At 53.9% G+C, this 24,666-nt stretch overlaps 1 protein-coding gene and 22 non-coding genes across 24 annotated transcripts; 8 read left to right on the plus strand and 15 right to left on the minus strand.

Annotated features, from left to right (window-relative positions):
* Positions 1–160: 160 nt before the first annotated feature.
* TRNAS-CGA (transfer RNA serine (anticodon CGA)) lies at positions 161–242 on the minus strand. The gene has a single exon. It is a non-coding gene; the product is annotated as a tRNA-Ser (tRNA).
* A 273-nt stretch (positions 243–515) lies between these two features.
* On the plus strand, positions 516–587 carry TRNAP-AGG (transfer RNA proline (anticodon AGG)). Its single transcript has one exon. It is a non-coding gene; the product is annotated as a tRNA-Pro (tRNA).
* A 649-nt stretch (positions 588–1,236) lies between these two features.
* Positions 1,237–1,308, plus strand: TRNAP-UGG (transfer RNA proline (anticodon UGG)). Its single transcript has one exon. It is a non-coding gene; the product is annotated as a tRNA-Pro (tRNA).
* Positions 1,309–1,676: 368 nt separating this feature from the next.
* TRNAA-UGC (transfer RNA alanine (anticodon UGC)) lies at positions 1,677–1,748 on the plus strand. The gene has a single exon. It is a non-coding gene; the product is annotated as a tRNA-Ala (tRNA).
* A 298-nt stretch (positions 1,749–2,046) lies between these two features.
* On the minus strand, positions 2,047–2,118 carry TRNAP-AGG (transfer RNA proline (anticodon AGG)). Its single transcript has one exon. It is a non-coding gene; the product is annotated as a tRNA-Pro (tRNA).
* A 544-nt stretch (positions 2,119–2,662) lies between these two features.
* TRNAP-AGG (transfer RNA proline (anticodon AGG)) lies at positions 2,663–2,734 on the plus strand. Its single transcript has one exon. It is a non-coding gene; the product is annotated as a tRNA-Pro (tRNA).
* Positions 2,735–3,215: 481 nt separating this feature from the next.
* TRNAA-CGC (transfer RNA alanine (anticodon CGC)) lies at positions 3,216–3,287 on the minus strand. The gene has a single exon. It is a non-coding gene; the product is annotated as a tRNA-Ala (tRNA).
* Positions 3,288–3,451: 164 nt separating this feature from the next.
* On the minus strand, positions 3,452–3,523 carry TRNAP-CGG (transfer RNA proline (anticodon CGG)). The gene has a single exon. It is a non-coding gene; the product is annotated as a tRNA-Pro (tRNA).
* A 5,112-nt stretch (positions 3,524–8,635) lies between these two features.
* LOC139828460 (feather beta keratin-like) lies at positions 8,636–10,598 on the minus strand. 2 transcript variants are annotated; one of them, XM_071811409.1, is made up of 2 exons: positions 10,267–10,598; positions 8,636–9,417 (listed from the first exon to the last, which is right to left on the minus strand). In XM_071811409.1, the coding sequence occupies exons 1-2, from the start codon at positions 10,298–10,300 to the stop codon at positions 9,101–9,103; spliced, it is 351 nt and encodes a 116-aa protein (XP_071667510.1). In that variant the 5' UTR covers positions 10,301–10,598; the 3' UTR covers positions 8,636–9,100. The 2 variants fall into 2 exon arrangements, with proteins under 2 accessions (XP_071667510.1, XP_071667511.1); XM_071811410.1 differs by having other exon boundaries at positions 10,352–10,594.
* A 4,917-nt stretch (positions 10,599–15,515) lies between these two features.
* Positions 15,516–15,597, minus strand: TRNAS-GCU (transfer RNA serine (anticodon GCU)). The gene has a single exon. It is a non-coding gene; the product is annotated as a tRNA-Ser (tRNA).
* Positions 15,598–16,162: 565 nt separating this feature from the next.
* Positions 16,163–16,236, minus strand: TRNAT-AGU (transfer RNA threonine (anticodon AGU)). The gene has a single exon. It is a non-coding gene; the product is annotated as a tRNA-Thr (tRNA).
* A 390-nt stretch (positions 16,237–16,626) lies between these two features.
* TRNAA-UGC (transfer RNA alanine (anticodon UGC)) lies at positions 16,627–16,698 on the minus strand. Its single transcript has one exon. It is a non-coding gene; the product is annotated as a tRNA-Ala (tRNA).
* A 1,576-nt stretch (positions 16,699–18,274) lies between these two features.
* On the minus strand, positions 18,275–18,346 carry TRNAP-AGG (transfer RNA proline (anticodon AGG)). Its single transcript has one exon. It is a non-coding gene; the product is annotated as a tRNA-Pro (tRNA).
* A 2,456-nt stretch (positions 18,347–20,802) lies between these two features.
* Positions 20,803–20,874, minus strand: TRNAA-UGC (transfer RNA alanine (anticodon UGC)). The gene has a single exon. It is a non-coding gene; the product is annotated as a tRNA-Ala (tRNA).
* Positions 20,875–21,166: 292 nt separating this feature from the next.
* On the minus strand, positions 21,167–21,238 carry TRNAP-CGG (transfer RNA proline (anticodon CGG)). The gene has a single exon. It is a non-coding gene; the product is annotated as a tRNA-Pro (tRNA).
* A 258-nt stretch (positions 21,239–21,496) lies between these two features.
* On the plus strand, positions 21,497–21,568 carry TRNAA-CGC (transfer RNA alanine (anticodon CGC)). Its single transcript has one exon. It is a non-coding gene; the product is annotated as a tRNA-Ala (tRNA).
* Positions 21,569–22,106: 538 nt separating this feature from the next.
* Positions 22,107–22,188, minus strand: TRNAS-UGA (transfer RNA serine (anticodon UGA)). The gene has a single exon. It is a non-coding gene; the product is annotated as a tRNA-Ser (tRNA).
* A 278-nt stretch (positions 22,189–22,466) lies between these two features.
* TRNAA-UGC (transfer RNA alanine (anticodon UGC)) lies at positions 22,467–22,538 on the minus strand. The gene has a single exon. It is a non-coding gene; the product is annotated as a tRNA-Ala (tRNA).
* Positions 22,539–22,803: 265 nt separating this feature from the next.
* On the minus strand, positions 22,804–22,875 carry TRNAP-AGG (transfer RNA proline (anticodon AGG)). Its single transcript has one exon. It is a non-coding gene; the product is annotated as a tRNA-Pro (tRNA).
* A 249-nt stretch (positions 22,876–23,124) lies between these two features.
* TRNAA-UGC (transfer RNA alanine (anticodon UGC)) lies at positions 23,125–23,196 on the plus strand. The gene has a single exon. It is a non-coding gene; the product is annotated as a tRNA-Ala (tRNA).
* Positions 23,197–23,591: 395 nt separating this feature from the next.
* TRNAS-CGA (transfer RNA serine (anticodon CGA)) lies at positions 23,592–23,673 on the minus strand. Its single transcript has one exon. It is a non-coding gene; the product is annotated as a tRNA-Ser (tRNA).
* A 275-nt stretch (positions 23,674–23,948) lies between these two features.
* TRNAP-AGG (transfer RNA proline (anticodon AGG)) lies at positions 23,949–24,020 on the plus strand. The gene has a single exon. It is a non-coding gene; the product is annotated as a tRNA-Pro (tRNA).
* A 293-nt stretch (positions 24,021–24,313) lies between these two features.
* TRNAT-AGU (transfer RNA threonine (anticodon AGU)) lies at positions 24,314–24,387 on the plus strand. Its single transcript has one exon. It is a non-coding gene; the product is annotated as a tRNA-Thr (tRNA).
* Positions 24,388–24,666: the final 279 nt, after the last annotated feature.

Here is a 24,666-nt window from a genome sequence, read left to right on the forward strand (position 1 = left end):
TGCCACATAAAGAAAAGCATCTGCTGTACCCAGCACCATACCGTGGCTCTTGGATGGGAAAGCCTGCTCACCGACAGGACCACCAGCACTACGCGATGGTGGAGGAGAGCTGCTCCCCAGGACCCAGAGCATGGGCATTAGGAAAGCAGGTAAAATCTCTCGCTGTGAGCAGGATTCGAACCTGCGCAGGGAAACCCTATTGGATTTCGAGTCCAACGCCTTCACCCCTCGGCCATCACAGCCTCAGCCCAAATCACTTAGGGGGACACCTGCCCCCAACCCCAGGCACCCCCTGGTATCCCTTGGGTGCCCCATTGTCCTGGGAAGCAGGAAAGTCTGTGGGGTGGCCGATGCATCCCCACACACCCCCTCAGCCCCGCTCTGCTCCCCAGGGACTGGCAACAGAGCCCGTCCCCAAAAAGTGGTGCCCACGGCAGTGGGGTCCCTGGGCAGCGCTGCCCCCCAGCACCCCAGTGCCTGCCACAGGCTGGGGGTGTGCAGGAGCTCTGCACCCCGGCTCGTTGGTCTAGGGGTATGATTCTCGCTTAGGGTGCGAGAGGTCCCGGGTTCAACTCCCGGACGAGCCCTCCTTTTGGGGATCTGCTGCCCGCCACAGCCACTGTGGGGACAGAGCGTGGATAGGGTGACATACCCTGCAGGCAGTGGTGATGGCACCAGCTTGTCTGCCACCCAGGCACAGCTGCAGGCAGCCCCTCACTCAGGGTCTGGGTGCACGAGACCTGGTCTGCTCCAGAGCCACCCTCACCCCATCCTGGTTCTTTTGGCAGCCTGGGACACCTGAGGGACACTGAGCACCTGCAAACCCCCAAACCCCAGGGTCAGTAGCTCCGTGCAGCCGGGGAAAGAAGCAGCAACAGGGATTTTCTGGGAGTGGTAAGAAAGTCAGGTCAGAGGGGGACATTGGCTTTGGGGGATGTCCCAGGGAGGAAGAAGGTGGGCAGATGTTGCTGCAAAGCACCAGCCATTTCAACCACTGAAAGGACCAGGGAGATGGTTTTGAGGAGGAAAACTCCCAGAGATAGTGGGAACTGGAAATGCTGGGCACAAACACCCTGCTGTCACCTCCAGCTGCTGACTCCATGGACCCAGGATGGCAAGAGGGACCTCCCTGTCCCCAGAGTGTGCCAAGGGATACAGACAGCCTCAGCTGCCTTCCCAAGCTCCCAAAGGTGTGTGGGGCACAACAACTGGGGGTGCAATCAGGTACGGCACCACGGCTCGTTGGTCTAGGGGTATGATTCTCGCTTTGGGTGCGAGAGGTCCCGGGTTCAAATCCCGGACGAGCCCTCCTTTTGGGGACCCACTTTCTCCAGTGGCACGTGGGACCATAGCAGAACCAGAGCACGATGAGGGCAGCGGTGCCCAGCACTGGGGTCAGTGCCCCGTCCAAGCTGGGCGCGTCCCCGTGGGCAGATGAACCCCCGAGAGCTGACAGGGAGGTACCGCAGGGTGTGTGGGCAGGGGGACAGATGGAGGAAGGGGTGGGTGGGAAAGCGCAGCTGAAGGCAGGGCTGGGAACTGCAGAGCACCGTGTGCCTCAAGGGTCTGTTTCTGGGGTCAGGGTCCTGGGGACAGAGCAGGGTGAGTGGTGGGTAGTGGGACAGAGATGCAGGGTGAGGTCACTTGCTCAGGGTCCTCAACACTGCCCATGCAGAGGGGATGTAGCTCAGCGGGAGAGCGCTTGCTTTGCATGTAAGAGGCCCTGGGTTCAACCCCCAGCATCTCCATAGCCTTTTGCCTCCCAAGAGCCCCAAAAAACTCCTGTGGTTGCCTGTGGGCACAGTTGGCCTGTGGATACTTTGTGGCACCTGCAGCCTGTGCACAAATGCCCACAGCCCTTTCCCTCCCCTGCCCAGGTGTTGACGGGTGTGGGGTCACCTGCTCCTCCTTCTCCAGGGGGCTCAGAGCAAAAGTTGGAGTTGGCAGGAGCTGCTGAGCTCTTGACCCCCCCTGTGCTGGGTAGTGTCACCCCATGCATGCCCTGTCTCCACGGGGGCTGTGGCTGGCAGCGGATCCCAAAAAAGAGGGCTCGTCCGAGAGTTGAACTCGGGACCTCTCGCACCCTAAGCGAGAATCATACCCCTAGACCAACGAGCCAGAGTGCAGAGTTGTGACTGGGTGCAGATCCTGTCCCCCATGGCCCTGGGTACCACATAAGCCAACCTATGCCCAGTGCTGCAGGAGGGCAGCTGCCCCAGGCCTGTCCCTCCATGAGGATGTGGCACGGGGTGATGTGCGGGAGCCACTCAGAATCCCGAGAAAACGCTGCTTTCTCACCTCTCCAGAGTTGCAAAACCTGGAGAACCTTGGAGGAGCCAGTGCCCCTCCTGCTCCAGGGCCATCACATCCCCTGGAAGGGCATTGCAGGGCTCACTGTGCACCCCTGGTTCTCTTTGCCCTGACACTCCAACATCTGACCTCATCCTCCTGACTGCCCCGTTGTCCTGGGAAGCGGGAAAGTCTGTGGGGTGGCTGGTGCATCCCCACACACCCCCTCAGTCCCGCTCTGCTTCCCAGGAGCTGGTGACAGAGCCTGTCCCCAAAAAGTGGTGCCCACAGCAGTGGGGTCCCTGGGCAGCGCTGCCCCCCAGCACCCCAGTGCCCGCCACAGGCTGGGGGTGCCCGGGCAGCTCTGCACCCCGGCTCGTTGGTCTAGGGGTATGATTCTCGCTTAGGGTGCGAGAGGTCCCGGGTTCAACTCCTGGACGAGCCCTCCTTTTGGGGACCCACCGCTGGGAACAGCCCATGTGGGGACAGGGCATGGAAAGGGTGACGCTGCCTGGCACAGGGGGACAGGTGACCTTAACTCCTCAGCTACACACCCTCTGGTGGGACAGTTCTGCCCCTGCTGGGAGCAAGCTGCTGCCCCGTGGGCAGCGACTTGGCTCAGTCATGGCCCGGGCTCATCCCCTCGTGGCTGGGGCTGTTGGGGTGGTAGGGGACAGCAGAGTGGGGTCCTGCTGTGACCCCTTCCCTGCTGGGCAGCTCTGCTGGGGGCAGAACCAGATAGCTGGGAAAATAAAGTGCCCCTGGTATTTCCAAGGGAGCAATGAGGAGAAACCCTGGTGTGAGGGTGAGATCAGCTTGGGGATGTCCTCATCAGCAAGAAAGGGGATGTTTCCTACTCAGCACCAGCCTTTTCAGTAATTTCTCCCACCTTGTAGCCCCGTTGAGTTTTCAGGGTGCAAAAATCATGGAGATGCTGGGGGTTGAACCCAGGGCCTCTTACATGCGAAGCAAGCGCTCTCCCGCTGAGCTACATCCCCTTGCATCAGCACCACCTGCCACTTGGCTCTTGGGGCTCCATCCTACCCGTGGGGATGTGCCCAGACAGGATATGGCATTGACCCCACTGTGCCAGGCCACTGCTGCCTCATCATCCCTGAGTCCATGCCACAGGCCCACCAGAGAAGATGGGTGTCCAAAAGGAGGGCTCGTCCGGGAGTTGAACCCGGGACCTCTCGCACCCGAAGCGAGAATCATACCCCTAGACCAACGAGCCAAGGTGGAGCACCTATCCCTGCCCTGTGGCCCTGTGCTCCAGCCACCCGTGGCCATGGGCACAGGGTGATGCCTCCTGGTTGCCCCTATCTCTCATCACTACCCCTCAGAGACCCATTTCATGTGGTCCCAGGGCTTATGTTCTCCCTCTTCCCAGCCCCACGGGTGGCTGTGGGACAAGGTACAGGACCTGTGAATGCCAGGTTACTCAGAAATACCCCCAGTCGCTCCCTTTTTGACAACAATATGGGTCAGCAGGGTGCTGGCACTGGAGCTCCCTTGGGTGCCAGGACTGGAAGGACAGTTCTGGGGCAGACCAGGGTTGGGTTTTTTTCTGGATGCAGTCCATGAGGGAAGGGATACTTGTAACTGTGCCCTTGGGGTGAGAAGCAGAGCTGCTGTGGGAGCCCCAGCTGGTGGGGACCCCCTCCACGCAGGACTGGGAACTGGGCAAAGAGCTGATTTTTAGCCAGCCCACCTGCAGCAAGCCTCTGATGCTCGTTACATCTCATTGCAGGCTGTGCCAGAGCAAGGATGCCCTCCCTGGGTCACGTCCAAACTGTGTGAGCTGACAGTGGAATCGGTAGGAAGCACCAGCCACAGGTAAGCCTGGCTACTCTCCCCTGCCCTGCAAATTACAGGAGAGTGGGCAGGGGGAACACTGCACCCCCAGTTTCCAGGTCACATAACCCACCACGACTGCCAATTCCTTAAGCCCCATGCATCCAGTTCTAACACCAGCCACCTTATGCAGCAATAACCAGACCACCACCCTCCTCTTTGGGAAATGTTCAGACACCTGATTCTCAGCAAATTAACAGCCTTGGAACATTTAATTGAATGTTCTTGAGTCTGAAACACAAATCCACAGTATTTCACCCTGAGGACCTTGCAAACCGTTGGGATTTGGGCTCTGCTTTCATTCCACTCATCCCTGTCTCTTCCCAAGGGCTGCCCTCCCCAGGGGAGAAGCTTGGAGGAGAAGGGGTGCAGGACAGCTGGGAGCGGTGTCTGCTGATGATTTGGGCTCAAGGTGAGTCTGGTGCTGGTGGAGCCAACAGGGCTGCGGGCTGGCGGGGGTGCAAGCCTTCTGAGCCCCACTCCCACGGGCAGAACCAGGAGGGCCAGACTGGGATGCCAGAGCCTTTTGATTTGCGTAGTTCTTCCCCCGTGATTCACACGTGTGGGTGGCCTGTTATTTTCCTGATTTATGGGATTTCCAGCCCTGGGCAAGAACCGGAGCCCTTGCCGGAGCCATCTCCTGTCTGGCTCCGCAGGCTGGCACCAGGTCCTTGTATGGCAGGGAGGGCATCCCAAAAAAACACGGTGAGCCCCCACCCTGCAGTCAGTCCACGGTAGAATGTCATCTCAGTGGTGCCCTGTCCTCTCCCTTATCCCAGCCATGTAACCACTTTTTCCCCGCTTCCTAAAACCTAAGACCAGGTGTCTTCTCTGCTTCAGTGGGAAATTGCATTGCAAGGCTTTGGTGGGCAAGGAAGGAGGTTTTTTCTGTTGGCAAATAGGTCTCATCTTTGTCTGTCGTGCCTGCAGGGTGCCAGCTCCACGGGCTCTGTCTCTCCACCTGGCTCCAGGACACGTGTCCCCAAGCACTCTGGCCAGGAGTCCTTGCCTGGGGAGGAGGATGAGGGACGCTGCCTGATGAGGCCGTCTCACCCTCCTGGTGTTGCCTTCAGCTTGGCGCCAGGTGCTGGGGTGGGATACACCTTTTGCAACCCAGAAAAGGCACGGTGGGTGGATCTGTTTCTTCATCCTGTCCCACTGCTGTGAGTCACCAGGATTTTTGTCTTCTCATCTGGATGTGTAGAGAAGCCACAGATTAATGTGCCAGCATCTTGTTGACCCAGAGGTCATTCAGCCACCACTAATCTCTCCATCCCTATCACCAGGTCCATTCTGCTCTTGGCTTCCACTCCTGATGGTCCCACTCCCTTGCTGTTCACACCAGTCTTTCATTTTCCATAACATCTCTCTACGCTTCTCCAATTGTTCCAACTTAAACCACGACCTCAGCAAGGCAAGGTACCCATCACCACTAGAGATGTTTGCTGGCTACTGCTGTCGACTTTCCCAAGCACATAAATGCAGAGAAACCGGGGGAAGCTCATTTGGCACATGCAGTGGTGCAGGCTGGGATGTCTCCATGGTTACATGCACCCCAAAGAGGAGACTGACACCCCCAAGGCTCCCCACAAAGGTGAGCTACCCCATCACCTTCCCAGGCCAGCGTGGTTCAGTTGCTCCCTGTTGAACTGGTGTGCCTCACTGTAATTAATGCTCTAGAATTAATGCACTGTAATTAATGCACTGTAATTTCTGCTGGAGGATTTGACTTCACCAAAACATAGGACAGAAGAAAGAAAATGAAGTGAAATTTGGGTCTCCTGGAAGCAATGACTGCTGCAAGAAGATGCTGAGGGACAGCAAGGAGAAGGTTTCCTCTGAGAACATGATCAGGTGAGGAAAGATGGGAAGTGAGCAGAAGACATAATGCTCTACAGATGCAGGTATGGCCAAAGGGTTTCTTTTGGGCTAAGCTCCAGGCTTTTGTGAGACCTGTTGCTGCTTTTGAAAGCCACAAGCAGGCAATGCTGGGGTCAAATCCCAGGACCTAGCTATTTCCCTCCATGTGCACCTTCCACCCACTAAGGATTATTTTTCCTCTCAGCCTTGGTATGTAGTTCCCTGTTTCTCACCAGGGCCTTTGGCTGCTCTGTCTTGTCAGGAACCTGTATTTTAGGGCCTGATCAGCAGGTCTGTGGGGTCCTGCCCTGGGCAAGTGCTGGCTGGGGGGGATACATGGTTGGAGTGAATTTGGGACAGCTCTTGAGCTCTGAGGGCCAAGACAGCGCGGCTCCCAGCCAGGAGTCACAGCACCCGTGGGAGACAGGGTGCCAGGTCCCTTAGGACAGGGAGCCCTGCGGGGCCTCCCTTCTCTGACTCTGTCTGCACTCAGCATTACAATTTTCAAGTCAAATCAAGGACCTGTGTGGATTTTAGTCTCCTTTGAGACTAAAAAAAAAAAAAACACAAAAAACCATACAAACCAAAAAAACTCACATCTGTATAACATCACTAGTGGAGTCATTCAGTGAAAAGCCACATTAAAATATCATTATTCTTTCCCCCTGCTGCGTCCTAGACTGTCATACACAGCAGACTGGTTAAAGACAGTTGCACAAGCCCCAAACGCCTACAGCTTTCTGACAAAGTTTTTGCTGGAAATCCAGTGCTTTTCCTCATTGCGGTGCTCAGGAGAATTTTGCACACTATCTATGCAGACAATTTCTGGAGCTGGGATAAAAATATCTGAGCAGTCCTTGGAAGAGGGATGTGAAACCATAGCCCTCATTCTCTGGTATTCTGACTGCTGAGCAATTGCCACATAAATTTTCTCAAATCAGGAGCACCTCTGTGGAGTTCTCCTGAGCAATAAAACCAGTTGAGCTTGGTTAAGGCTTTTGATGACCAACATGCTTTCAAGCTCAGCATAATGCCTCATTACAACCTCATAAATTTTATGCATATTGTCACACTACAAAAATGCTTCAAGTATGAAAGGAGATTTAAACAATACTCATGAAAGGCTATTATTCCTCCTTCCATCAGCTGAAAAGGTTCTGTTTGATGATACATGACATCTTAAAAAGAGGCTTTATTCAACGGCTGACATATTTTTCCAGAGATGCCTGCATCCCCTCCCTGTAAAACTTGTCCAATTGTCCAACATGTTCAACTAAAGTCTTTGATCCAAGTCTTTGGGAAAAACCTGGTATGGAACTCACTGTGTTGTAGCTGGGGGCAGGGATAGGATTATCCTGGTCCTCCTCTAATGACCAGCTCACCAGTGCAGGACCCATAGGTCTCTACTCAGCAACACAGCAAAGCTCCCTGCTGAGTGACGGTCCAGCTGTTGCTTTTGCCTCTGCATCTGGAGCACACAGGGAAATTATAGTTTTTTCTTCCAGGGAAATTATAGTTCCTTCTTCAGATCTCTGTTATTATGTTCATATATCTTTCCTGATGGCATTACCACACCCCTGAGTGTCCATCACACGTGGTGTCTATAAGGAAAGTTGGGATGCCTCTCCCCATGACACCTCTGATCAATCAGTGCTCAGTCACTGGGCTTAGCAAACTTTGGTTCCCAGATGTCTGTGTCCAGAGGAAACCTGGGTAACCCTGTACTGTGTTTCACATCATAGGCACCCCTCTCTCTGTGTTGAGGCCAAGGATGCTGTGGACATGGGCTGCAGGACAAGGTGCACCCACATACAGGGTGGGATGCCATTCCCTGAACCATCATTCTGAGCTAGTACAGAGACACAGGTATATACAGCACATGTTATTCGCAAGACTCACTCGAGGCACATGTTGCAGTTGTGTCTGTATGTATGCATGCCAATGCACTCATGCAGCAGCACAGAACAAAACATTTCTGCTGCTTCGTTAAGAGATACAGCCAGATTCAGACACATCACATGCCTCACTGACGTCTGGGCTATCTAGGTTTCATTCAGTACAGATGTATGTGTATAAGGCATCTTTTGCCACATGCTGTTGTAAAGAGTAAGAATAAAGAGCCTAATGCTTGGGGTCTGGTTTTGCCCTGGTGTATCTTAGGAATTTTTTACTCTTTACCATCACCCAGAAAACATTGGCTGAGTTGGGCGTAGAACGACCATCCAAAAGAACACCTCCCAAGAAGCCTGCTTCTGCTTTTTTTGCTGACTCCACATTCATCCTCCTCAGGTCACCCCAAAAAATTACTGTAAAATACAAAGTAAATGCTGGTTTGAAATGTCAAACCTTTGTGTTCCCACCTCCTTGAGGGAACAGGCAGCAAGTCTGCTCCTGTGGGAATTCCTCCCTAAGCAGGCTCCTGCTGTGGGACAGCGGGAGAGGTTTCCAGGCTGAGAAAGTTGCCTTCAGGCTGGTCAGAGCAAACCACACAGTTACTTCAGCCCAGTGCAGAGCTGAGCAGCAGAAACTCACATTTCAGACAACAGAGAAACCTCCCCTCCAGCAACAAGCTGCCTCCAGAGCAGGTTACCCCCCCAGACCAGAGGCACAAGGAACACCAAAAGACTCGGGCTATGATGTAGCATGACTTTAATGAGGAGAAAAAGAATAAACCAGATCAGAGTTAGAGAAGTGCATTTCCAGTGCTTGGTAAATAAATGGATAAACCCCACTCCAGGACTAGTCAATCCCCACAAGGTGTTTCTCTGCCCCACCGCCCCACGACTATCGTTTTCTGTCTACAGCCTGCTATAAGCATTTTCGCCCAGCCAGCAGCAAATGCTGTGCGACACTGCAGGGTGTGACACCTACATGGAAATATAAAGTAAGGCTTAGCGAGAGAAAGGTATACAGAGGCACGGTCATGACTGACAAGCTCACATGGGTGCCTTCCTCCTGGGAGGCCTGCGGGTGCCCCCCACAGCTGGGAAACCCACGGGCATTTCCTTAGTCCTCTTCCCCAGTCTTGCTCTTGTGCTTCGTCCGATGCAGTCGATCTGCTGGCACCAGCGGGACGAGGTGACCTCTGGGGACACCCTTACAGCCCACTGCCCAGGCACAGCAGTCCCGCCTTCCCCAGCCCCCGGGAGCCCCCAGAACACACGGGGACCCCACAGCACCGCAGGTAGCTCCCCACCGCTGCCGATGCCGTGGACCCCACCGTCGTGTTTTGCGGGTAGGAGCTGAGGATGGGCCCGGGCAGGGTGACCATGACGGTGGGCGGCTGGATGATGGCAGTGGAGTCCCCGCAGCGGCGGAAGCAGGGTTGGTTGCAGCTGGTGGCCAGCGGCCGGGGACCGCAGGAGGAGGGCAGGCACAGATCGTAGCAGGACATTGCTCGGTGACGAGGTGCACCTGAAAGCCAAAGCCAGGGGATAAATGCAAGGCAGAGAGCAGTCCATCCCTGCTGAGCCCTCATTCAGTGGCTCCCATAATAAGAGGTGTGAGAAAGCTAGCTCAAGGGTGAATTTGGACAGTTTAGAAACCTCGAAGGAAGGCTTTCCCCTTCCCTCACCCCGTAACTCGCTCAGAAAGAAGTGAGTAGCTTGGTTTGTGCTACACATCTGGGTAAGCTGTGTAGGCACCAGTTGCTGAGGGCGCTGAAACCCACTCCTGCCCACTGCCTGCCCTTCAAGGCAGTGCTGGAGAGCTGGCAGCAAGCCTGCAGCAAACAAAATGCTCACCGAAACACACCTCGTTGTAGCAAAACCCACTTAAATCAACACAGCATGAGCAAGCTGGACTTAAGCTGAGCTATCCCATCCCAAAATATAAGAGACCTCTGCTGCTTTTCTGTAAACAGGGACACAGCCCCTGCAACCTGGGCATGTGCTGTTCCTTTCCTTTCCTTTCTTTCCTTTCCTTTCCTTTCCTTTCCTTTCCTTTCCTTTCCTTTCCTTTCCTTTCCTTTCCTTTCCTTTCCTTTCCTTTCCTTTCCTTTCCTTTCCTTTCCTTTCCTTTCCTTTCCTTTCCTTTCCTTTCCCTTTCCTTTCCTTTCCTTTCCTTTCCCTTCCTTTCCTTTCCCTTCCTTTCCCTTCCTTTCCTTTCCTTCAGCAAAGAAAACCATGCAGGATGCATCCAGTTATGTGGTCGCAGACCCCAGAAGCCCTGCATCCCGCAACCCCTCATGCTCCTCCTTTTGAAGCTGAAATAAACCCTTCAACCCAACATCCTCCATAGGTGGGAGGGAGGCAGGTAACAAACCTGGAACTCTTGCGGAGGACCGGGCACAAGGCATCGGTGAAAGCAACAGCTCAGTGGGGAGGAGACGGAGCCCGTCTGAACTTACCCAGGCAGCAGAGGCGGCGGTGGCTGGGAGCTGGTGGTAGGACTGGGTGCCGTGCGGGGTTTTATAGGGTGCCCCAGCCCCCGGGGGAGCAGGCACATACCTTCTGCCTGGAACTACTCAGCAACCAGCAGTTTTCTCCTGGAAAGCTCCCCTGGGTGATTAAACAGCTTCCTCTTTCATCTATCATGTTTTGCTTCCATTTAATACTGAGTAAGATTGAAATGATTCCGGCTACAGGCATTAATTACCTTCCTTCCTAAGGCCAAAGCACATTTTAGGTCTTATGCCACCAGGCAGGAGAGCTTTTCAGCAGAATTTAGGGCAGTACATCACTTCCCACCTTCACCCAAGTGCAATCAATTCAGCTCCCCCGTGCGCTTGGGCTGAGCTCAGGGATGCGGCTGAACGCATGAAATGCGCATCTGTAGATAAACACTGCAGTCTCAGCAATGCCAGAAAAAAACAAGGGGGCCGCAGGGGTGAGGGTGCTGGGGGACCACGCACAGCTGAGAGCGAAATGCTGGTGGGCACTTCTTCGGCCCCAGGTGCTACAGGTGCAGAGATGGGGACTTAAGCTAGCCTGGCATTGGCCAGATTGTTACACTTTTGGATCCACTGAGAGAATTTTGCCCTTTTTTTTGTTATTATTCCTCATGCCTGGGGTATGAATTCTGTTTCGAAGGCATATCAGTTTTTAGAAGCAAAGTAATCATGGGCTCTGAAGTCCAGCCCTGAAGGTGATACACACCAAAACTTACTAATTTTACCCAGTGAGCTGATTTCCAAGGCCAAGAGCCTTTCCCTCCTGCTCTTTGGATGTGCTGAGCCAGAAGTTCACAGCTATGCTTCCTTGTGATGGGGTGACATCGTCAAGACATTTCTAATTACCGGCTGCGGTGTGACACGAGCTTGCTCTGCTGCAAGCCTGTTAGCTGCTAAACAGCCTGGGAGCCGCCAAAGTCCCGACCTGCACTTAAACGTGAATCACCTGCTCATTGGAAAGAAGGAGTTGCTGACATGGTCCCAAGTGAGGGAATGAGCCATCAGGCTCTAGGGGCAAGGAAAGTTTGAAGAAGGCTTTTCATTTGACACCAGCAGAGCCCAGATGAAGGCACAAGCATTTTCTGCCCCAGAATAAACCACAACAAGTACCAGGGCACATATACCATGCATGCGCGGAGCTGGGGGGTGTCCGCATCGCTGTTGAAGACATGCCTTGTAGGTGTTTTTTAGGGTCATTTTAGTTCTTAGCATGACTTGGCCTTGCAGAGCCATGGTTGATAGCACTGAATTGTCCCCAGTGACCTCTCCCTGCCCTGCCTACCAGGGCAAAGAAAGCCTTTTGGAGGTGCTGGGGTCAAGCCCAGCTCATTTTAACATCGTTCTGGAACGGGAAAGAGGAAATCAGCGTTTCCAAAGTGCAGCGGAGGACATGTGCTTCAGACAGAAGCAACCCACCAGCTTGCTGGAGAAAGGCTGTGGGTTCATTACAGCCTCCTGAATGGCAATTCGGTGAGCGGGAAAAGCTGAGAGTTATTTTAAGCTTTACCTTGCTGCATTTTACACTACTCTTGAATAACAAAATGATGCCACGGGTGCACCTTGGACCCACAACCTAAGAATTAAACCCTTCTGCCCATCAGGGCTTCACTGATCATCTTCCATGTCTTTTTGGTGCTTTGGTTTTTGGGATTTTTTTGTCTTGTTTTGCTTTTGGTTTTTAGTTGGTTTTGGTTTGATTTGGCTTTTTTTTGTTGTTGTGTTGTTGTTGAGGTTTGATTGGTTGGTTTGGGCTTTTGTGGTTTTGTTTGGTTGGTTTGGTTTGGTTTGGTTTGGGGTGTTTGTTCGATTTTTTTGGGTTTTGCTGGGATCTTCTGATTTTTTCAGTCTTGTGACCCAGTTTAAGTACGTGAGGTTCTGCTCACATTGGACCATTGTGTACCAGAAGAATATCCATGGATGCAAGCATGTTTGAAATAAATGCACGGGGGAACTTAGCGAGGGCATGTTGCTGGAAGTGAGAAGATCTGTGTGCTGAAACAAATCCTTTGCCTGGAGAAGGCAACAGGGGAAACAAAAGGCACGTGTCAGGAAGTTAAAAACAATCAGATTTGCGTAATGAATGAGATAGAAACAAATGAAAACCATAGGGGAAAGAGCTCTTGCTGGAAATGTAGGTGTTTGGGAGAAAGACAAGGACTGTTTTTTCCAACTCCTACTCATTTCAGGGAGTGCGTGCTTTCTGTTTGAGACACGACTTTCTCTGGGGGAACCGCAAAACTGAGAAAATTTCACAAAACTGAACATGTCAGACCCATTTTCTTGACTTCTAAAATCGACCCAGGGTGTGTGGCCGGCTCAGCCCTGGTTCCTCCTGCAGATAAGGGCATGAGGAGAAACATGGTGCGGGACCAATCCTCGTTGTGTTCTTGCTGGGGCAGACTTGGGGTGCTTCAGGGTGTCACAGGAGAGTGATTTAGCGCTCTGCTTATCGCAGAAAAATGTGTGGGTCACTCAAAGAAAAGTGCGACTTAGAAGAGCTCAGTGTCAGGTTCACTCTATAACTTACTGCATGGGGAAATATGCCAAGCCAAATGCTGCTTACCTTCTCTCCAGAGGCCCGGTATCCATTTGCTCCAAAGTCTGTATAGTAAGACTCTCAAAGCAAACTTTCAGGCATCGGAATTCATAGGAATAAATAATTTAATGGGGTAGAATAACAGGAGGGCCGACTTCAGCTGGGTGGCTACGCAGAGGTCCCAACCAAGCACAGAAAACCATAATTTTTGTCTTTACAGACCATGATTCAGTCCAATAGCAACATTTGAGTCTAGGGTCTTCTTGCTTCGCATTGGATCTTTTTCACTGATCTCAGATGGGCTTTTGTTTTGTTTAATTGTAGATATTTGGTTTAGTCCATGGCCTTGAAGGTGCTGTTTTGGTTGAATGAATTCTGTTCTTCTCAGCAAATTGCAAAACAGGCCCTATTTTGCAAATGTCCGTAATGTCATCAGATTAGCCTTGAAGTTGTTATTTTCTCCCCAGTCAATTCTGTTCTTCCCAGCAAAGTGCGAACTAGACCTGAGCTCACAGATGTTCGGTGTAGTCTGTATTCGCTTTTGGTAAATATGAGCAGAATTCACAGTTTAAGATTTCAGCAAATTCAGCTTACTAAGTAACGTGAAGCAGACAGTGTGTTACAAATCTCACAACCTTATCATTCTAGGTGATTAATTTTATTTATTTATTTGCTTAAGCTAAATGATTGACGTGGAACTTAAACTGGGCTCATCCAGTGACCTGTGAGTAGTAAAAACCACCACCATAAAGCCACGCTTGTCTGGCAGAGAGAGCTCAAAAATCTCGCTCAGGCTGTCGTATTCATAGAATAAAGTGGTTGACTCGTAGTCAAAGTGCACACAGTGGGAAAGGTCTGCACGAGACTCCCTGCACCCACAAGTTCTCGGTGTTCAGTGTGTCATTGCTGCCTTGTGGGTTTGCTAACAGGAGTTCTTGGTCTGGCTGCAGCTCAGATCTTAACCTGTTTTGGAGCTGGGACCAAACTGCTGCTGGTTTGGCTGTGGGGGTTGAGCACATCTGTCACACAGGGCCACTGTGTGCAGCCAGGGAGCGCAGCCTGCCTGGTGCCATTGGGGACAGCCAGGCTGCAGCTGCTCTGTGCTGCCCCAGGGCCGCGGATGATCCAGTTCCATGGTGCCACACGTTCTCTATAATTGCCAGGTCCCCAAGCGGGCTGATGCTCCGTGGCGTCACTGAGGCTGGCATGTCCCCCCCAGGAGGCCTTGTCACTGTGTGTCAGGCCAGGGGGAGACATGTGCTGGGGCAGACACAGCCCGGCAGGGATGGACGGTGTCCCAAGGGAGACGTCTTGTCTCCTCTCCCGCCTGCTTCTGCCCTGCAAGCCCACAAGTCCCATCCTGCTGCAGCAGCCCCCATGCCATGCACCACCCTACGAGGAGCTGCACCCACCGCCCCTCCCCATTTTGCCATCTCCAGCTGCAAGTTGGTGTTTCTCCAGGGCTGTAACCCCCATGCGGTGAAACTCTTGTTTTTACCCCAGAAAATCTCCCACATCCCTCTTGCAGGGTGCTTGGCTATTTCCCTGCAGTCCAATCACCATTTCTGGCTTGGGAGCTTCTGATGGAGGGAAGCAGCTCCCAGCTGGTGCCCAGGGGCAACTCCCCAAGGCATAGGAAGGAAACGTATCCCCAGGGAAGGCCAAAAAGCCGGTGCAGGGCTTGCAGCATGGGCAGCTAAGCCTGAGCATCCTTGCCTTGCCTCCAAGCCATGGCATTGCTTGGCCACATCCTCATCTGCAGAAAGAGGGGCTGGGTGCGGGAAAGGCACCTACAAGGCCGGTACAACATGTTTCCCCAGCTGCGTCAAAGCACAGGCATGCTCTGACAAATGCAAGGCTTTCCTGTCTGCAAGACCGCTGGGATTTCAGCAGTTAAAAACCTCCCAGCAGGCAGGTTATTTTACCTGTTTCCTCTTCACCTCACAGTGGCTCACCCTATCCTCTCTGCAGGAACCTCCACTGTGAGCACTGCTGCAGACACAGGAGGGAGCTGCCAACATGCAACAGCTCTGCCATCCTCCAAGAAGCACCTCGAGGATATGGCAATGGCTTAGCAAGGCACGGCTTCGTCCAGGGTTGGCTTTTGGCTCCCATTGGTGTGACAGGGATGCCTGGGGTTTGTGTATGAGATGCAGGAAGGAATAAATTGGCTAACAGAGCAGAAGGGGGAAAAAAAGCAGTGCCCAGGCTCAGCTTGTGCCCACATCGCTGCCTGGCAAGCATGGGTAGCCTGTTGCTGACCTTCCCTGCCCACGGTTTGGAGGTTTGCCTCCTGGAGAAGACATAGGTGGTAGCTGGCTGACAGGAGGGTGACCAGTAGGTGGGCTCGGGGATGGAGGGGGACAGCACCTTGCTCCTGCATGGAAGCCTGGGGCCCAGCATGTTTCACAGAAGGGCAATGCAGGTCCCTGAGCAAGCGGGAGCAGGTTCTGCAAGTGGGAGCAGCAATCCAGAGTCAGCTACGTATTTAGCATGAATGGGCAAAACAGAGAGAGGTAAAGAGGAAGGTGACCACACTGGGGTCTGTACTAGGAGTCTCCCCCTCTGTGGGGGTCCCCAGGGGCCCGACGAGGGTGGGATTCGAACCCACGCGTGCAGAACACAATGGATTAGCAGTCCATCGCCTTCACCACTCGGCCACCTCGTCCCTTTCTACTGCCATTATTTTTTTTAAGGATTTTTTTTTCCCTGTTCTTCTTGGCCAAAGTCTGCAAACCTGTGGCTGGTTCTTCAGGGCATCTTCTGGGTATCTGGGCTGGGTAGGCAGAGCCCTGGCAGCCCAAATGGCTGGTGTTGGCAGGCAGCTGCCCACACACCTGCTGTAGGGGAACTCATTTGCCCCTCTCCATGTCCCCTTCTGTCCCTGTGTTCAGAGGAGGACAAAGGGCGAGGCAGCATTTATTTTGGTCATAAAAGTGTGTGCCCCAGGCTTGTTGTAGGTCCACCAGCTTGTGTCCAGGGGGTTTTCCTGCACGATTCAGTAACAGTTGTGCAAATTAATGGGGAAGATGGTAAGGGTTCAGCCAGCACTGGACGATCTCTGCATTTCCCTAATTTGAAATAGTTGTGCGCCTCAGAGGGCACAGGCAGAAAGAAACTCCTTACCCCTAGAGTTGAGTTGCCTGGGACAGAGAGTTGGGGGGGTCTTCACCGCTTGGGGCAATGCAGAGACCCCCAGCTTGGGGCAGGGAGGAAAAACAGCCCCCAGGCCCAGGCACCACTGGGAGTCGAACCCAGGATCTCCTGTTTACTAGACAGGCGCTTTAACCAGCTGAGCCATGGCGCCCACCTGCCCCATTGCCATGGGGCACCCCACACAGCTGCCCCAGCTCCAGGGTACCCCTGTCCCCATCCTGAGAGCAGCTGAGGATGAGACATACCCCACAGCACCCTTCAGCTGTGCCACCTGCCAAAGGGGACACTCCACTGGGAACATCCCCAAACCCCAACACTGGCAGCTCTTGAGTCCAGTGAACTCTGTGCCATCCCCTGCACAGGCAGGTGTGGGGCAGGGTCCCTGTGGGGGACAAGATCTACACCAGGTCCCAGCTGTGCACCCCAGCTTGTTGGTCTAGGGTATGATTCTCATTCAGGCTGTAAAAAGTTCAACTCCCGGACAAGTCTTCCTTTGGGTATCCACTATCCCACTCTGCTTTTTTGGGGAAGCAAAAGGCCATGGAGATGCTGGGGGTTGAACCCAGGGCCTCTTACATGCAAAGCAAGTGCTCTCCCGCTGAGCTACATCCCCCTGAACCTGCCTTGGACTCAGCGCTCTTGTCACTCCCGGAAAATCCTTGTCACTGCTTCCTTCTCCAGACCCTGCCACTGCTGACGTGGGGTTCAGTGCTTTGCAGACGCTGGGTGTCCCTGGGCTGGCGAGTCTCTGGGATGAGGTCATGGTTGTGGGGCAGACCAGGGACATGGTTTTCTGGATGTGGCCCGCAGGCAGAGCTGCGTGGTGGGACATGGTGACAGCAGGACCCCACTCTGCCATCCCCCATGCCCTGATAGCCCCTTCCCCAGACGGGAGGGCACAAGCCCTCACCATGTGTTGCGTTAAGAGGATTAATTTAGCAGAAGTTAAACCCCCTTGCAATCCAGCGTGACCTCAGTGCGTGCACTGGGGGTGGCTGGGCATAACCCCTGAGTGATGCCCAGTTACATCAAATAACTTCAAGTCAGTGCTATAAGTCCAATTGTGCTCATCAGCCAGTCCAGCGTACATGCTGGCAGAGATTCACAAATATCATAATATGTAAGTCTGAGTGCATTAACATTGAATTTGCACAATTAGACTCACTAATAATGCGGGTCAGTGGCTATCATTGAATTTATACGCTGGCACTAACTCATAAATAGTAGAATAATACTGAAGTCTGAGTGCATTCAATGAGGAATTCTCACCACTAGATGCCCAAAGAATGAGGTTTATTAAAGCAATAGGCCCAAGTTCTTCTAGATGCCATCGACAGATACACTGTTTGCAAAAACACACTTGAGTTGCAGAAATACATTTTAGTTGAAATACAAATGTTAGTTGCAAGAAATAAGTATTGATACCATATATATATATATATATATATAAATTCTAAGATGATTATATAGCACTATTAATGTGATTACAAATACATGCTTAAAGTCTAAGTGTCCTGGGGGAAAACTCGGTATAATTAAGTGCTCAAATCTTACCCAAGAGCGTCCTCCTGAGGATGGAGAAGACAGGCCCAGCACTTCAACTGGTTCCAGAAGTACTTTTACGCTGTTCCTTTGACTTCTCAGTGATGGTGTCTCCCTCTCAGCCTTTCTCTGTTGTTAGGGTATTTTATATTATTTTCTACATTTAGGTGGAGCTTGAGTTACTCTAGTCATGCATACCTTTGTTACTGATTGGTGTAAAAAACCCTTGCTTGAATTTTTAAGGTAAAAACTCAACTGAATATGCTTAAAAGTACACTGGAGGCGTGTATCCTTTGAGATGGAGGCGTGTTTTGGTATTATAATGAGATTATAATGAGCAAAGTTCATCCATCAGGCAAATTTCTGGCTCAGGGAGATTTCTTCTCTGCTGCCATATATGCTGAAGATGTGGATATAGCTTTATTCTCAAGTGTATCCTTGATAATTAATTTCAGTAATTTGCCCCCTCAGTACTAATTCCATACCACGGCTGGGCTGTGTCTCTCTGCCCGTGGGGCAGCAGGCAGCACCTTGATCCCAGCAGTGATGGGACCATAGGACACCCATCTCCCCTGTGCCAGGTGTTGTCACCCTATGTGTGCCCTGTCCCCACATGGGCTGTTCCCAGCGGTGGGTCCCCAAAAGGAGGGCTCGTCCGGGAGTTGAACCCGGGACCTCTCGCACCCTAAGCGAGAATCATACCCCTAGACCAACGAGCCGGGGTGCAGAGTTGCCTGGGCACCCCCAGCCTGTGGCGGGCACTGGGGTGCTGGGGGGCAGTGCTGCCCAGGGACCCCACTGCCGTGGGCACCACTTTTTGGGGACGGGCTCTGTCACCAGCCCCTGGGGAGCAGAGCGGGACTTAGGGGGTGTGTGGGGATGCACCGGCCACCCCACAGACTTTCCCGCTTCCCAGGACAATGGGGCACCCAAGGGCTATCAGGGGGTGCCTGGCAGGGGTGGGGGGGGTAGATGTCGCCCCCAGGCGGTTTGGGCTGAGGCTGTGATGGACGAGGAGTGAAGGTGTTGGACTTGAAACCCAACAGGGTTTCCTTGCGCAGGTTCAAATCCTGCTCACAGTGAGTAATTTTACCCACTGCCCTGATGCCCATGGTGGAGATCCTGGGGGCCCTTGTGGGAGCTGGGAGCCAGGGCAGAGCCGGCCCTGCACCTCCTCCCTGGCGAGCGGCTCCTGCACCAGAGAACCTGCTCCCTGGCTGAGTCCCCAGCAATGCCACGCCATGGCCTTCCAGGTGTTGCGGACCTGGGAGAGGTGAGGAAGCAGCCGTCAAGGGCAGCGGGATGGGGACCTGCAGACCATTTTGCTAAGATACCAAGCTGTTGCGGATGAGTGATTTAGGGTTCTGCTTGCCATAAAACAACACTTAGATCACTCAAAGTGTGATTTAACAGAGTTCAATGGCGAGGCTCACTCTATTACTTACAGCAGGGAGGAAACATGCCGAGTAGAATCGGGTGAGAGTTGCTTTGGAATGATTTCTATGGAGACAGAAGATGTGAAGGGTAAAGGGAGGCTCTCCTATTGAGTCACAAGTTCAGAATGGACCCCCTTGTTTTCTAAACCACTTCTCAGAGAGGAGCCTAGATGCGGCTGGATCCGAACTTAGCCTCAGACTTGATCAACAGTTTAAGTCTAAGAAACAGAGAGGGTGAAGGCATTATATGTGAGGGATTACATGTATTCATGTCCAAAGGGTTATATGTGGACACCCAATTATTTATGTCGCTTAGCTAAGATTTCAAAGTGTCATTATTCCACGTCTCAGCCTGCTTATCTCCCCTGCAGGGGCCTGATGTCAGGTTGCTCTGAAGTCTGTATCCCAGGTCTCTTGAAGCAAACTCTTAGACAACACAGTTTGTAGAAATAGATGATTTTAGACAGTACTATAGCAGGGGGGTTGGCTCAAGCTGGGTGCCTTTGCAGAGGTCCCAGCCAAGTACAGAAATCCCAGGATTTTTATATCTTCTCAGACTACTTACCCACCTCTCACAAAGTGATTCAGTCCAATAGCAATATTTGAGTCTGGGGTCTTCATTCTTCTCATTGGATCTTTTCCACTGATCTCAGATGGGCCTTTGTTGTGTTTAACTGTAGATATTGTTTATAGTTCATAGCCTTGAAGGTGTTGTTTTGTCTGAATGAATCCTATTCTTCCCAGCAAAGTGCAGAACAGGTGCTGTCCTGCAGATCTGCAGTGTAGCAGCTTTTGTTTACATGAAGTAGATGCAAGTATAGTAAACATGAGCAGAAATTTACAGCTTAAGATTTCAGCAAATTCAGCTTACTGAGTAACATGAAGCAGACAGTATATTACAAATCACACAGCCATATAATTCTAAGTGATTCATTCTATTTAGTACACATTTACTTAAGCTAAATGACTGATATGAAACTTAGGTTGGGCTCATCAGCTGATCTGTGAGTAGTAAAAACCATCGCCACAGAGCCACACTTGTGGAGCAGAGAGCTCAAAAATCTTGCTCAGGCTGTCATATTTATAGAATAAAGTGGTTGACTCATAGTCAGATTGCACACAGTGGGCAGGGCACCCCCTGATAGCCCTTGGGCGCCCCATTGTCCTGGGAAGCGGGAAAGTCTGTGGGTGGCTGGTGCATCCCCACACACCCCCTCAGCCCCGCCCTGCTCCCCAGGGGCTGGTGACAGAGCCCATCCCCAAAAGTGGTGCCCACAGCAATGGGGTCCCTGGGCAGTGCTGCCCCCCAGCACCCCAGTGCCCACCACAGGCTGGGGGTGTCCGGGCAGCTCTGCACCCCGGCTCGTTGGTCTAGGGGTATGATTCTTGCTTAGGGTGTGAGAGGTCCCGGGTTCAGCTCCCAGATGAGCCCTCCTTTTGGGGATCTGCTGTCAGCCACAGCCCCCGTGGAGACAGGGCATGCATGGGGTGACACTACCCAGCACAGGGGGGGCGAACGGTCTCAAGAGCTCAGCAGCTCCTGCCAACTTCAACTTTTGCTCTGAGCCCCCTGGAGAAGGAGGAGCAGGTGACCCCACACCCGTCAACACCTGGGCAGGGGAGGGAAAGGGCTGTGGGCATTTGTGCACAGGCTGCAGGTGCCACAAAGTATCCACAGGCCAACTGTGCCCACAGGCAACCACAGGAGTTTTTTGGGGCTCTTGGGAGTCAAAAGGCTATGGAGATGCTGGGGATTGAACCCAGGGCCTCTTACATGCAAAGCAAGCGCTCTCCCACTGAGCTACATCCCCTCTGCAAGAGCTGCAGTGGGGGCCTGGGAATGTCCCCTCACTCCACACCACTGTCCCACTGCCCACAGTGTCCCACTGCCCACAGCTCACCCTTCTCTGTCCCCAGGGCTCCAAAAAATAGACCATCAGGGGCTGCACTGCATCATCCCCATTGCTGCTTCCAAGGGACTTCACCCTGGTTGTGGGGACATCCTCATCCCAAGCACTTTGACACCTCCCCGGCAGGGGCCACCAGTGCCGTCCCTTTAATCCGGCCCTGGGCTGGGGCCATGCATGCAGGTCCCCAAAAGTGGGGCTCGTCCGGGAGTTGAACCCGGGACCTCTCGCACCCGAAGCGAGAATCATACCCCTAGACCAACGAGCCAGAGTGCTACACCAACTCAGGAATCCCCTGTTTGAGCTCCAGGACCCAGGGAAGTGGTTGTGGTGGGTGGAACCTGGGGAAGTTGATTTTTGGCCTCGATAGATGTTCACAGCTGGGAGGTGTCACTTGCTGTGCCCTGGCTGCAGGGCTGGCACCCGGACATGGCCACGGGCTGTGACTGCCCTGGCTCCAAAAGCCATGGGGCCAAGAGGACCAGGATGGGCAGCTGGACCCCAGGCACATGCAGTCCCCAGGTAGGGGGATGTAGCTCAGTGGGAGAGCGCTTGCTTCGCATGTAAGAGGCCCTGGGTTCAACCCCCAGCATCTCCATAACTTTTTGCCTTCTCAAACCCACCTCCTGCACAGCACAGCAGTGGCAAATTCCACTTCTGCCTCTGGAGGGTATGCGCAAAGGATATTGCCAGTGCCCACACCTCGGCCCCTGGGTAGAGCTGCAGAGTGGTGATGTGGTGGCAGCAGGACCCCTCACTGCTGTCCCCCACTCCCCGGCGGCCCCTTTCCCAGCCAGGAGGAGTGCACAAGCCCCGGCCATGGCTGAGTTTTGTGTCTCTGCCCACGGGGCAGTGAGCAGGATCCGCTCCTGGCAGCAATGGGACTGTCCCAGCAGAGGGGATGTGGCTGAGGTGTTAAGGCCACCTGTCCCCACTGTGACAGGAAGTGTCACCCTGTCCATGTCCCATCCCCACAAGCACTGTGCCCAGCAGCGGATGCCCAAAAGGAGGTCTCACCGGTCCCCAGCACAGGGCAAAGCAGAGCTGCCCAGAGCACTGCCCTGTCTCTCCACACTGCTCCTGTGCGATGGGGCTGCCATGGACCCCAACCCCATCCAGCCGTGGGTAAAATCTTTCGCTGTGAGCAGGATTCGAACCTGCGCAGGGAAACCCTATTGGATTTCAAGTCCAACGCCTTCACCCCTCGGCCATCACAGCCCCTGTTGTTGTGGTTTGGGGGCGGACACCCCAGCTTTACCCTTGGGTTTGCTGTGGGGAGAAAATGCCCCCCGTCCTGGTGTGGGTCCGTCTGCACAGTCTCAGTATCCCCAGTACCCACACGTACTGGGGTTGGGCAAAGAAAACATCTGGGGGTATTTACCAATGGCTGGGAAAAAGTCCAGGTGCAGCAGAGAGCCTCGGCAGAGGGCAGGCACCAAAGGGACAGGTTCTCCAGCAACATCCAGGGAGACAACAGTTTCTGGTGTAAAAAGACATGGAGATGCTGGGGGTTGAACCCAGGGCCTCTTACATGCAAAGCAAGCGCTCTCCCGCTGAGCTACATCCCCTCTGCATGGGCAGTGTTGGGGACCCTGAGCAAGTGGCCTCACCCTGCATCTCTGTCCCACTGCTCACCACTCACCTTGCTCTGCTCCCATGGTCCTGGTCCCAAAAACAAGCCTTGGGGCACACGCGGACAGCTCTTGAGAGTCCAGTCTGCACACGGGGATGAACATGGCCAGGACATGGCACTGATCCCCCTGTGCTGGGCACCGCGGTCTCATCATGCCCTGGTAGCACCTGCCAAACACAGAAGTTGTGTTCCTAAAAGGAGGGCTCGTCCGGGAGTTGAACCCGGGACCTCTCGCACCCTAAGCGAGAATCATACCCCTAGACCAACGAGCCAGAGCGCTGAACCCCTTGCAGCCCCAGCTGGTGTGCCGCACAATTCTGGGGGCTTGGTGAGGGTGTTTGATGTTGCCTTTTGCCCCTGGTACAGCCTGAAGCTGGCAAAACCATCTTACTGTTGCCTGGGATGTGGGGCTGGCATTTGGAGGTGGCCACAGCACATACCTGCCCTGGCCCCAGTGGCTGTGGGGCAGTTGGACCACAGGGGTGAGTGGGGACCCCTGGGCACAGCCCTGACCACACAGAGGGGATGTAGCTCAGCAGGAGAGCGCTTGCTTTGCATGTAAGAGGCCCTGGGTTCAACCCCCAGCATCTCCATGTCTTTTTGCCTCCCCAGAGCCCCCAGGCCCTCCCAAAAACCTTGTGCCCAGGGCTGGGGCTCAGCAATGGTGTATGGTGGGCACAGTGGGCACCTGCACTGCGGGCAAGGATCCTGGCAAGAGCGAAGCTGCCCCACGTGCTGTGCCCAGTCCAAAGCTGGGGTGACAGTCTGGGGTTCCCATCTTTTCTGGGTGGACCCCGGATTTTACCTGACCCCAAGCAAGCAGTACTACCCCACGTTACCTCACTGTGCCAGAGAGCAGGTTACCTGGTGTAGTATCTGCTCGGCAGGGAGAAGGTGACGTGCAGGGCTGGAGTTGCCGTAGGCCCAGCCCCTTCCCACCACCCCCAAGCCTGCTCCCATAGCAGCAGGTAAAATCTCTAAAATCTCTCGCTGTGAGCAGGATTCGAACCTGCGCAGGGAAACCCTATTGGATTTCGAGTCCAACGCCTTCACCCCTCGGCCATCACAGCCCCATCCCACAAGAGTTGGGGCAGATACCTGCCCCCCCACCCCAGGCACCCCCTAATATCCTTTGGGTGCCCTGTTATTCTGAGAAACGGGAAAGTCTGTGGGTGGCCGGTGCATCCCCACACACCCCCTCAGCCCCGCTCTGCTCCCCAGGGGCTGGTGACAGAGCCCGTCCCCAAAAAGTGGTGCCCACAACAGTGGGGTCCCTGGGCAGCGCTGCCCCCCAGCACCCCAGTGCCCACCACAGGCTGGGGGTGCCCGAGCAGCTCTGCACCCCGGCTCGTTGGTCTAGGGGTATGATTCTCGCTTAGGGTGCGAGAGGTCCCGGGTTCAACTCCCGGACGAGCCCTCCTTTTGGGGACCCACACACCCGCTCCTGTCCTTCCACCACAGAGCTCACCTGGGACCCAACCGTCAACTTTTATCTCCCAAGGACACCCCGTGGTTGCTGCGGCTTTGAGCTTAGCCGGATACACAGGCCTGTCCCCCATTCCAGGGGTCCCAACCTTATTTCCAGGCCCCTTGGTCCTGCATGGTGATCCTGGTGTCAGGATGGCAGTGGGATGGGGACAAGGGCTGGGCAGATGCCATGGCTATGGCACACTCTGTGGCTGTGGGGTACCCCACGGCAATGGGCCGGTGGGCGCCATGGCTCAGCTGGTTAAAGCGCCTGTCTAGTAAACAGGAGATCCTGGGTTCGACTCCCAGTGGTGCCTGGGCCTGGGGGCTGTTTTTCCCCCCTGCCCCAAGCTGGGGGCACTGCTGGGGGTCTCTGCCTAGAGTAGGGGTCCCCGGTGGTCCCCACACCCCTCTGCCCCACTGGGACTTATCTCCAGTGCCTGCATCCTCCCATGCTCTTGCCCTTTGAGGAAGATCCAGCTGCAAGTTCTTGGTTACCTCGTTTGGTGGGGAATGCATCCCCATGTCATGTCCTGGCAGGGCTGGCCACGGCTCCACACTTCCCTATCCCACTTTGTCCCCTCCCACCGCCAAAA

Source organism: Patagioenas fasciata, chromosome 7 (assembly GCF_037038585.1).
Source record: "Patagioenas fasciata isolate bPatFas1 chromosome 7, bPatFas1.hap1, whole genome shotgun sequence".
NCBI classification, from domain to species: domain Eukaryota; kingdom Metazoa; phylum Chordata; class Aves; order Columbiformes; family Columbidae; genus Patagioenas; species Patagioenas fasciata.

What these genes read in the sequence shown, in the direction of transcription:
- LOC139828460 (XM_071811409.1), bottom strand. Translation starts at nt 10,300, where the DNA reads ATGCCTTGTGCCCGGTCCTCCGCAAGAGTTCCAG. An exon ending in GTCCTCCGCAAGAGTTCCAG is followed by an intron (nt 9,418 to 10,266) that starts GTTTGTTACCTG and finishes TTTGGCTTTCAG; the next exon opens with GTGCACCTCGTCACCGAGCA.